The 12485-nt window shown below is 34.0% G+C and overlaps 1 protein-coding gene across 5 annotated transcripts in view; it reads left to right on the top strand.

Annotated features, from left to right (window-relative positions):
• Nucleotides 1-12485, top strand: part of AP3B1 (adaptor related protein complex 3 subunit beta 1) — a 152124-nt gene that overhangs the window by 35834 nt on the left and 103805 nt on the right. For all 5 annotated transcript variants that reach the window (XR_013179791.1, XM_054652874.2, XM_077171253.1 and 2 more), the window contains exon 7: nt 2934-3113. Coding sequence is in view for 4 of the 5 variants with exons in the window: in XM_054652874.2 (XP_054508849.2) it covers nt 2934-3113 (180 nt within the window). In the remaining variant the exon portion in view is untranslated. The remainder of the gene's footprint in view (nt 1-2933; nt 3114-12485) is intronic.

Here is a 12485-nt window from a genome sequence, read left to right as displayed (position 1 = left end):
ATGTTTATTGCTTTAATATAAAAAATACATAAATGGAAAGCAGCATTTGAATTTGATGAGCTCATTGCTAGTTTTGTTGGAGTGATTTATATCTTCTCCTTATACAAAAAGCTACTATTGACACAGTGAGATGGAAATTAACTGACTGTTTTTTAGAAACTGATATTTTTTGGTTTTATATTCTGATTGAATCATTTTGTTTTAATTTTAAATACTTTTATGGAATGTTGAGCATTTAATAAACAAAGATTATTAGCTGTTCCACTGATGTTTAGATATATAGTAGGATCATACTATAGGGGAAACAGTGTAGTCTAGAAAATAATCTCTTATTAAGAAAGCCTTAGGATATTTTCTCCGAGAAATCTGCTTGTTACCAGTGCATTTTCAGTCTGTCACATTCTTACTTTTTTTTCCACTTTCAAATGAAAAGCCAAATTTTAGAAAAGACAGTAATGGGGAGAGAGGCATGATCTTAATTATGTCATGATGAATGGCAATTCCTATATTAACTTGTAAATCTAGGGACTTGCCACAGGAATAAAATGCTTGTTTATCCACTGCACCTCTTGAATTTCATAGCATAGGTTCAATTTTTTTACTCATATCTTTTAAGTGCTCACAAGTGACAGCATGGTCATTGTAAACTTGAGTAGGAGATAGATGTAATTTGAAATAAGTAATTGTTTCAAATTCCTATATTCCATTTTGACTCTTTCTCTGTATTAAGTTGTTGTATTTTATTATAGTAACTGAGCTTTTAAAAAGCCAGCAGTGTTTATAGGATATATTCTCAGTTTTAAATTATCTGAATTAGTGTTTTTTGTATTATTTGGTCAGCTTTCAAGCTAAATCATATCCAAATGAAAAAGAAATACAGCAAAATGTGTGTACTGAACTACTAGTAGTAAAAGACAAGGGTGCTCTCTTTAGAATTACTGTTGGAAATCTGTGTTGACCTTCACCTTTGAACCTAAAACGGTATTTTTAAGCATTAGACTGAGACAATTCTGATAGTCGTAAACTGATATGTATTAATCTCTCTTGTCTCTATGAAACAGTAACCTACAAAAAGTCTCTCTGTGTGGTCTTAAAGTAGTATGTCTGTCTTCTAAAACTTCAAGTCTGTCATATTGTCCTCTGCAACCGGACCTTAACTGTAGTTCAGAGTTCTGCATTCTGATAAAAGGACTTTGCACTTTTCCAGTGGGAAAGCTTCACAGCTTCTGTGGCCTAAATGAATACCTGCTAAGGACAGGTCTGGGATTAACCACTGCCTTCTGCTCAAATTTGAACACCCACCTTAGCATCAACTCTCCACAGTTTTTAATTACAGATGTGCTGTATCAGAAACCTATTATTAAGAAGAAAGTTTAGTACAACAACAGATAAAAAAGAGCTTTTGTTTATGTGATACAGCAAATTATTTTAGATGTAAAGTGTATTTAGCTCTATCAAATAATCAGATTTTGTTCCTTGGAATGAGTTGCATTCTTGTTGGGACCAGCAGGTACCAGTATATGGATGAGGCTGGAGACAATAAATGCAACTTCACGTTTATTCTTATTCGTAATTCATAAAATCCCCACAGAGCCTGAGACTTGTTTAGCATAATAGCAAGACTATCTTCTGCGCTGTTTTCTTTCAATTGTAGTGTTGAGCGCATACTAATAAACCACATGTCAGCCAAATACAGGGAGAAAAATGTAACGTATGAATATCATTGTATTTAATATTTCTCAAAAAGTACCATTTCAATAAACTGCACTTCTATTTAATTGCTTACTTTAAGTCATTGGGGAAATTATAGAGGTTGAAATGCAGATCCCTAGTGCTCGGATAGAATATGACATTAATTTGCTGCCAGAAGGCTGTGCTGCATGCATGCTAACTGCATACATATCAGCTGCTTCATATAAAGTATCATCATTTTAGTTATTTGACTTAACATGTACTCTGACACAAAACAAATCTTAATTAAAGCAATTAGAAAAGAAAGAACACTAATCTTAGGCACACAGTTATATGTCCTTATAAGGCATGGTCAGCTTTTGATCTTTTCTTGCAGTTAAAGTAACCTGCTGACAGAATTTTAACTGCAACTCCAATATATATTTCCTCCCATTATTTTAAAAGAAAATACCCAGGCAGAAGATTTTAGTAATCCTTGAGGTGTTAGAATGTTGATAATGTATTTAATTTTCTCATAAAAACAAAGCTGTTTTGTAGTCGTAGCATGTTGATCTTTATGCCTGAATAAAGAGAGGTTTCTTATGAAGGCAAAAAATTGTGTGAGAACATAGCAGGATATAAATAATGCATTCCTTCAATTATGTAACCGTTAAGGAAGTGCTAAACAACAGACAGAAATCATTTGGGGGGCAGGGGGGAGGAGTGTGTTCATGAAACTCTAAATACAAAATTTTCTGTGACAGTTAATTTTTGCCATATTGAGAGAGAAGTTTGAATTCCAATAATGCCCAGGGAACTTGGCCCAGTTCTTCTTTATTTTGACCAGGCCAGTGTTGACAGAATCCCAAAAGATATTGCTGGGTATATGTTTTACTTCTTGTTGTTCCCTGTTACTTCTGAGTTAATTGCAAGTTCTCTGTTAATTTATTTAGAAGCTAAATCTGTAAGAAAAAAAAATTATGCTTACATTGCACTGTGTCTTCAGGACTGGGAGTGAAGATTTATGTCTGCAATAGAAACAGCAAGTGTTTTCTCTGTTCTAATAACCTTACCCCAATTCTATTTTAAATGAGATACCATTTCTGTGGGTTTACTTTTTTGTTGTTGTTGTTGTTTTGTTTGTTTTTGCTGAATAGAAATAATTTGAAATTGCTGATAATTGCTAGTATTAATTCTGATTCTCACTTGTGGTCTAACTGTATACCTAATACTGACCTTCTGGATTATATTTTGTTTTCTAGCTGGTAGCTGGGAGTGTGGTGATGGCGTTTGAGGAAGTGTGTCCAGATAGAATAGATCTGATTCACAAGAACTACCGAAAGCTCTGTAACTTGCTGGTTGATGTGGAAGAGTGGGGTCAGGTCGTTATAATCCACATGTTAACTCGGTACGCGCGTACCCAGTTTTTAAGTCCATGGAAGGTAAGTTTATGGTTTCTTAAATTACTGTTGTGAGCCTGCATTCTGAATTATTTCCATTGCTGGATTTATTTAGTCTTTTAAGATGCATTTCTTTGGAGACTTTAGTAAAAGCAGAGATCAAATACATAAGTCAGCTCTCTAAAATTTCACTAACACAAGACATATACCTTTCTTCAGAGCCTGAGAATTCTCCTTCCAGGGTATAACCTTTCTTTTTTACCTGTTGCACATCCTGTGGGTAGCAGAAGGATTCCTTTTTCTGTGGTTCTTTGAGCCATGTTGCTTTTTGCTTTAGACAATTTTACATGAGTCAAAATCAGAAATGTTTGCCATTCTATCCTGAAACTTATATTGCAGATAGCCAGTATCACTGCATAACAAACATTACACTACTTGTTTAGGCTTTGTTAATGTGCTGAGGCACTGTGCGAAGACTTGAACATATGTATTTAAAATGTGACATGTAAAAAATGAGGTGGTTATTTTCATTTATATTGTGTAAATACGAGTAGACTTCAAAAAACTTTATAAAAAGAGGTTGTTCATGGCGCAAATTCTGTCACTTCTTACAGTAAAAAGGGCACAGCTCAAGAAATGTATGCTGTTAACATTGTTTCAGTAGAGATCTAACTCTGAATAACAATTTAAATTACAAGATTACTTCTGGAAAGAACTGTTTAAAATTGCTCCACAAGTCTGGTTGTTTGTGTTTATTAAAAGCTTGTGGATGTTACTAGTGTTAAGTTTTACCATTTAATTGGAAACTCATTCATGTTTAAAAATGTACATTTTAGTGCAGATTATTGTCATTTATAAGTAGCACATTAACAATTTTTTTTTAAGATTACTTTTTTCAGCATTGGAATAGGGAATGACACCAACTATCACTCTGTCATTGAGTTCTTTAAACTGTGTTTTAATATCCTTTGCGTGGGAAAAAACTGGAAATGCAGTGCCATTCTGTGTTAAAATATGTGTAATTTATTGTGTGAAAATAATTATATGGCAGTATATTTGGACAAAGGGTTCAGTCTGATTTAGTTTATGATTATATTAATTTCTTAGAAAAACAGGGATCATAATGAATATAGCAAAAATAGAAGTCTGTAGTAGAATTATATGTATGGGCTACTAGTTAGATTCTGAAATACCCTTTTTCTTTTTTTATGAAAAGTAAATTGGTCGTAAGAACACCTCTTCCCATAACATTGCTTAAAATAAGGAAAGTATTTTTAGATAATAAGACATTTAAGTTATGTTTTCCTACTGTCCTTGAGGCAGTGTTTATTACATGTTGATTGTTGGAAGAAGGCAACTTGCATTCTTCTCTCTGACATTTAGAGAGAATCAAAATTGATAATCTGCTTTACCTTAAGCTTTAGTCCCACAATACAGTTTTAGTCTATAATTGGACAAAAGGAAAGTTAAAGAAGGAGAATGACCTCCTGTCTTTGACTGAGAGGTTTGAGTTCTTGATGGGATTTGGTTTCTTTAAGACAAATCTTTTTTCACGGAAACTGGACGGATGACAGTTGCTGCTGTGGCTTCTGCTCTAGGAATGAGAAAGATTTGTGTGAAAATACTGCCTGTGCCAACCTTAAATTAGTCATCAGTAGTATAGTATTAATAACACTTTGTTTTCACTTTCAAGATCTTCAGTGTAAAATTTAGTTTGTCTACCTACTCAGCAATTTAATTAGCAGATTTTTTTTGTGGTGCTAGTTGAAATGCATGCCTTTGTCAATACATTCTTAAATGAACTCATCATACAACAGGCCATCTTGTGCAGCAGAAGAGATTTTTAATTTAGTTTATTTGCATCATTATGGATCAGTATTTAGGCTGTTTATATGTAAATGTATGATTTGAGGAACAATTAAGTGTTGACAAAGTAGATTGCAGTCATATCAATTGCAGTGCATTTTCCATAATTTTTCTAACTGACATCTTTGATGATAAATAGTGGATGCCAAGTCAAAGCCGATTATACAGTGCACTAGGAATTCATGGCGCTGTCAGGGAGAAGACCGATTGACTTTAAATTTACATATTAATGAGAAGATTTGTTAAGAGGGTGCTTGACTATAGAAAATAACAGCATATTTATAGGGCACGACACTTTATAAATAAAGCTGATGCAGGAAAATGGAAATTAAACCTATCAGATTAATAAATTCAAGGCTGCTAAAATGCATATTTGCATTTTTATTCAGTAAAATTTTCCCTTACTTTTGAGAAGCATATGTTGCTTTTGTTTCAGTTAAGCTAATTCCTAACAAGTAATGGTGTAATGTTTGGAACTGATTTCTTGAGCATTTAGAAATCTAAAAGAAAATTTTTGAATCCTTACCAGTTATGGAGAAAAATCTTTTTTTTAAGTAGTATGCTTTAAATTGTTGCAATTACCCATTAACCAAGAATACTTAGATTTTTATTCCTATTTCTAGATTCTTTGAAGAGTATAATTTTTAATTCTAATTGTAAATGAAGTAAGGAAGAATGTCCTTCATTTATCCTATTTGACTTAAAATACTTGGGGGTGCTTTTTGGGCAGTTACATGCAAATAGCAGTTTTAGAATAACCTTTTTTCATATGAGCTGTATGTATTCTGCTTTAACATGTGTTAGCTGAAATGAGACAAGACGCTTCTATTCTAGAGTAAAAATACCTGCTTGGGACTAAAACCAGCTAAGAACTATTCCAGGTTTTCTGGGAAGTAAAATACTTGATAGCAGATAAAACTGTGATGCATTTCAGCTTAAATGTTTAAATGCTTAAATGTTGTTGCAGAAGTTGTTGGGACTGCCAAGCTGTTGGTAAATACCTCCTGAACCATAACAGCTTGCAGTCTAATAAATAAAGATGGGTAAAATAATGTTGTTGGTAGTTTTCATGAATACATTGAGTTGTAGTCTAGCAGGTCAGGAACTGGTTTTCAGGCTGTTCAGCCATCCCTCTTTTTGCAAGGAGATGAGGATCACAGGAGGTAGGAACTACTTCAGCTGTCCTGGTACACAGAGTTACCACCAAACTTGTGTGATATTTGGGAAGCCAACTTCTGAAAACAGGTGACTTGATCACAAGTTTCAACAGTCTTTGTATAGAGCAAGATGGAGCTAGGAGCTGCAGTCTTGCAAAACAAATGAGCCTCTCAGGGCCTTTCAGCTTCATTTCAGACAATTGAAGATTACATAAATAAACTTTCTTGGTGTTCAGTAAGGATTGGAAAAGAATGGTGAATTCAGATTGATCATGGGCTTCAGTCATTACAAAATTCCTGATAAGTACTTATAGGAATCATGTCTCAGGCTTACATTGTAGGATTATTTATTGAAGTATTGCTCAGTTTAAAGTGCTCAGAATTTGGCATAATTGTTGGGCTGGGAGGGATTGAAGGGGAAATTAGGCATGAAGAAAACAATCTGAAAGAATAAGGACTTCTTTGAGAAAAACATGAAGTATTTGAATGTCTATGTATCTAAAAGCATGAATCATGGAAAGTAGCCCAGCTCTCAGTAACTAGAGGAAGAAACAGATTGAAAATATTTATTTTGCTTGATTGTTCTGACAAAATATTGAGGTCCCTTCTGACTCAGCTGTTGTGTGATCTCTTTGTCTCTTGTTAAATGTTTTATTTTGTTAAATGTTTCCTGCGCTTGCAGTACTTTCTCAGAATCTTTTAGTTATGAGTTTTTAGTGTATGCCATAAAGGTCATGGTTTTGTGTGATGGCTTTCAGTGTCTAATAGCTGCTTCAGACAGATGAGCAGTATCTAAAACTGCTTAAAATGTTTTATTTTTTCTTGTTCTCTGTATTGGGGTTTGCATTGAGGGAACAGTAATTGTGAATGATAAAGCTTCAAGCACAGCATACAGAAAATAGTGTCTATTGTTTACTTCTGTAGAATTTGTTAACAGTAATGAGCATCCTGAATCAGTTCTGCTGGTTTACTGCAGAGCTTAATAAAACTTCTAAATCCCCTGCTTAGAAGCTGAGAACAGAAATGAGGGGTGTATTCAGGATAATAGCCTCCAGTTAACTAGGTTACATGGATAAAGCAGTAAAAATTAAACTCGTTAAATACTTTAAAAGTATTTTGTATGCATATCATAATTTAATAATTAATCAGCCTGAATACGCCTTTTCCTTCCTTTGTTTTCCAACTCAGTAGGGGATCTACAAGTTTTATTATGGTCTTCTGCAGTAAGGGGGCATAGATGCGTATTTGAAAAATACACAGAATAGCATTAAATCTTTAAGAATAAAATTAACTATGATATCGTATGTATTACTTATTTAACATGTCACCTCAGTGAAGTTTCTTTGTAGATATATTAGGTGATATTCTTGCTGGGTTTTAATTTTATTTTATTTTTTCCCCTACCCTAAAAGATTGTGAGACCAGAGAACTCTCTTGACCATAAACTGGCTGCTAAGAGCAAAACATTAAATTAGGAAAACTAGTTTACAGTGAAGTTATCTTATGTTGCTTATTTCTTCCTTTTTTAATATATCCATCAGAATCTTCAGTGTGAATTGGGGCAGTCTGGATTCAGTTACTGTTTCCCTTTTTATCAGAGTGCAGTACTCTCTGACCAGCTTCTTTTAGATGTGCACCAGGTGGGGTTAATGTTTAATATAAGATTCACTTATTTAAAGATATTTAGTGAAGTGTTTGGGGCATAAAATGGACTAGCTAGCTATTTTATTGTCAGATCAATTTTATTGTTTCCTTTTGTGTGTCCTACTTAGTAAGATGAGAATAATTAGTGCATAGATTTTTAACAGAAAAACTACCTCAAGCTGATTGTGGAAAGTTTGGATTAAAAAAAACCTCTTCCAGCAGAAGAAAAGCTGACAAGAGGGTTAAATTTTGGGCACAATAATTTCCTGATTTGTTTTGCTTTATGGCTGCTCAGCACATACTGTTGGTGTATCAGAAGTATAATCTGCACATAAAAATGCCATTTGTCTTTGTAGAAGAATGTCTTGCTGTAGTTTCTCTTAGTCCCATGACAGAGTTGCGGGATCAACTCGAACTAAGAAAGGAACCCTTTGTTTTTCTACAAATTTGACCAGCAAAGTTTCCATGTTTCCATGCAGTACTGTAGTCTCATCTTCTTGACTCAGACTGAGTTTCTTTTTATTATGTATATACATAGGATAAGAGGCATTCTAGCCATCTGTTGCAAATAAGTTGTTAAAATTGGTTTTATCTCAGTCTAGGTAATTTTCTCTGACTTAGGGAAACAAAAATTAATTAGAAGGAAAGAAATATTTTTCACAGAAATCTAAGTATCACCTGTGTAACTGCTAATAATTTTTAATTTAAATATTAGATGTGGCAGATCCCCATCATCTCATGGGAGCCACTAAAGTTTCTAGTTTTAATTCTGGCCCTTTGAATGCTACTTGGTCATAGAAAATTATGTAAACTGTATGAAATGAACTCTGTGTTAACTTTGAACTCTGTGTGAACTTTGAGACCTTCTTGGGTGCCAGAGTACTCATGAATTTTGTTCTGGGCATCTGTCTGTAAAATATTATCTCTCTGTCTAGTAACTTTTGCTAATTGTTAATTCCTTTTCATAATTGTACCAGGATTTCCTCTGGATAATTAGAAGAATTTTAGAATAAACTTGATTAGCTACTTTGTGAAAATAAACCTTTATCTGCTGTGTGAGGAACATGTGTGTGAGGTCAGACCTCTGAGAAAGTTCCTGAGTCTGAGCCTGTACACTTCTGTTTGTAATATCAGGTAGAATTCTTGACTGGTTGCGGCAGCTCTCTAAAGGACAATGGGTTATAGTAAATGTGAAAAAAAAATTAAATTATTTGGATCATTCTTCTCTTTGATAGTGTACACACAAGTCTGTTGCACTTTATTGTTTGGAAAGTGCCAGTACCATGTACCAAGAAGAGTGGGGGCAACTGAGGCTTGAATTATAACAGCATATCTGTTTATCAATAGAATAAGTACACCACCAGTTGTTAGTGTGAGAATACCACTCATGTAAATCAGCAGATGTTTTAAGATGCTTTCAGCTTCTTTGCTTACTTAGGCATTGCATACTTACTTACTTACAGTGGAGGGGAAAAAAAATCTGTAATGCAGGGTTTAATGGCTATTGATGTTGTTTAGATGAGTATGTCAGACTCTCTGGTAAGGGTAGCAAACTGCCACCTTTCAGACTGCCAATCTAAATACAAGTACAGTTATGATTCTTCAACAATTTAGGATAATAGTGTGTTTTAAAAATTTTAGTATCCTAATTAACATATTGAGCTATGGCTGTAGTCCCGATATCATTTAAATATTAGAAAAACATTTTACTAGCTGTAAACAATCCTAAAGCTACATGAAAATGAAAAGAAATGTATGAGTGTGTTTCCATATATGGGAAATGTTCTCACTGACTTTACCTTTTAAAATCATGTGTCTTTTTCTGAGAGGAAAGGCAGTTGAGTTTCTTTAAGATGTATACATGGTGATGTAAGTGGAGTGTGTACTCAGAACAGTAGCAAAGGAGGAATGCAGTGGTGGCTAACAGCTGGCCTGGAGGCCTCACAGTCATGGATAACCCTGATTAGAACTCAACCAGTCTCGGCCATTAGGGATGCAGACAGCTATTGGCCAGTTAGCCGGCGGGCAGCCAAATTCAGCAGGTCAGGACCAGCCACACGGGCTTTCGAGGGCTGCATAAAGGGAACTGCTCTTTGAAAATTTGCTGTTGCCTCGTGAACCTCGAGTGTCGTGTGTCCATGTCGACTGCAACAGAGCACTGGGAGCAATTGCAGTTCTGTACAGGAACTGCAGCATGAGTGATGTGCAGTTCTGAAGCTCTGGGATCATCCCTGTCCCTGCATACACTGTCTATAAGTTATGAGATATGGTGACTATTAATTCTAGAGCATGTAGTACCCTTCTCCTGGTTGCAGTCCCAAACTAACAATTAACTGGTTTTCTTCATGGTTCGCTTACTTTGCAACCCTGTGGAAGAATATTTTTGCTAGGCAGTTGGTTCACATTTGCTTGCTATCTTGATGTCTTATACTGCCTTTTCGGATACATAAATTGATACTATATTTTAACCTGAAAAACAGGTCAAACATTTTACCAAACATCTGAATAAAAATTCCAAATTCCACTTTAATTTTTGTATTTGAGAATAAAAAGAGGTGAACTTTTAGCTAGAAGCAAATGCTATCCTTTTTCTTCCCTTAATCTTTCCTCCATCTTAGTTTTATTCTGCAATGTTTAATTTATCCCTTCCTGTTCTTTCTTGGACTTTCTTCCTCCTTTCTTATGCTCTAAATATTTTTTCTGTTCTTTGTTTTGTGTCTGTTAGTCTTTTCATTGTCATTGTGCCTTTTTCCCAAAGGGAGGAAGGGTTTTTTTCTTGGTAAGAGTAAGCTCTTTTATGTCTCACTTCTGTTTTGAGTATGAAATTGTTTTGAATAAATGAAAGTGATCTAAAAATGATAATGGATTGTTTTAGTTCTATCTGCAAGTGTCACAAGACTATTACAACGCCAATTGCACCAGTTTGAGGTTGCTGAAGAAAGATATTCATTACTGCAGCATATTTAAGTCGTAGCCCCTCTTTTCAGATGGCAGTCCTAGGCTTAATTGCTGCTTCTTAGAGAAGTGAGAATGAGCACTCCTTCAGTTTTCACATAAGCTATGAAATTACTTAGCAGAGATGTTACTGTAGTTGTGATATACTGCAAAAAAGTAATGTTCAGTGGTCCTCAGACCCCTGCTTCCATGCATGTGATGCTCTTGTCTCAGAGGTGTACTGTAAAATTTTCGTGAATATGGATTTTCTTAAGGCTGTTTATGTTTTGGTTTTTTTTTTAGTTTTCATTAAGCTTTTATTTCATTACCTTTTCAAGTTTATATTTAGAAATTATGTTATTAGCTAAGTGAGTTTTTAAAAGCCTCTGCAAGGCTGAGTTGAAGTATTTTAAGAGTTTTTCAGGTAATAAATGTGTTTACATACTCATATTGTTTCAAAAAATTGGGGGCTTTTATTAGAATGAAATAAACATGCTCATCTGAACTGGTATTATACAGGGTATTGTATACATCATAATATTATTAGTAAACTAATACTATTAAAATAAACTTGATTTATGTATTGTTGTTAATAAAACTTGATTTATGTATTGTTGACCATGTAACTTTTATATATGCTGTAGGAAACTAAGAATGATGTAAATGAAAATACTTTAATGTTAAATTTCACCTGCCTTAGTCAGACTCTCAAGACTGAGTAGGTGTCTTAGTTCCTTTGTGTAGCTTAAGTATCAAAGCTCACTATTTTTAAAAATTGAAAGTTTTTTGTAGAGAACTTTTTTGAACTGCAAATGAAATTTTCTCAAACTCATAGAATTTTATTGTGTGTCCTTAGCTGCAATAAAATTTAGCTTTTCTTAAGAAATATAAAAATGTTTTGCTGGGTATGAAACATGGAACTCCAGAGGTTAATATCACAAGGTAATCTGACTTGAAATACAAGTCCTTTTAGTGAAAAAGGCCTTGGCCTTGAAATTGCCCATGGAATTTCCATTAATACTTCAATTTTAATTAACTGAAAGCATGTTTATCTCTTTGTATAACTCAACTCTTAAAATCCACAAATGTGTGGAATCCACAAAAGCATGCAAATCACTTATCAAAACCTCAAAAGTAAAGTTAAAGTTTCCATTGTACTTCACGGGAATTATATTGTATCTTCTATGTAATTATCTTAATATATTACATTTTCTGTACAATTCTCTTACAGTCATTTGAATAGAGTTGTAATCTATAAAGTGGTCCTTGAAAGAGGGTACTGTTTTAAGTTCAAGTCTGTTTCAGTGGCTTCAGTTCTTCATAATTCTACAAGTCCAGCTGAACCCTTAGGTTTTCCTTCTGACCTCTTTATAGACTAATTAGGTAATTAATAGACTATAGTTATAATTGAAGTAAAAATTATAAAGTATAAGGAAATCAGAGTAATATAACTGTGATCTTGCAGTCTATATTGATTCTTCATTCCATTGTTCACCTAAGTGAAAATGCTTTTAGACTTGCATAGGAGCAACAGGTCTAGTCTTTGGAAGACTGACAGAATGCAATGTTAGGTGATATGATAATTTTGTATTGATATTTTGTATATATAATATAGGCTGTGCATTATTATTTATATTATGCACTTCTTGATCATTGCATTCTGGAGGTCCTATGACTGGCTGTTTGTTCAGGAAGCCTTCTTACTAAAAATTCTAAAAATTCTTCCTTGATAAAAGACATGTCATATCCCAAACCACTAGTTCATTACCTGAATATTTTTATATTCTGTGACGTAGAAGTGATAAGTTAAGTT

This window comes from Agelaius phoeniceus, chromosome Z (genome assembly GCF_051311805.1).
Source record: "Agelaius phoeniceus isolate bAgePho1 chromosome Z, bAgePho1.hap1, whole genome shotgun sequence".
Lineage (NCBI taxonomy): Eukaryota > Metazoa > Chordata > Aves > Passeriformes > Icteridae > Agelaius > Agelaius phoeniceus.
The sequence above is the reverse complement of the archived record's forward strand: the minus strand, read 5'-3'. Positions and strand labels throughout refer to the sequence as shown.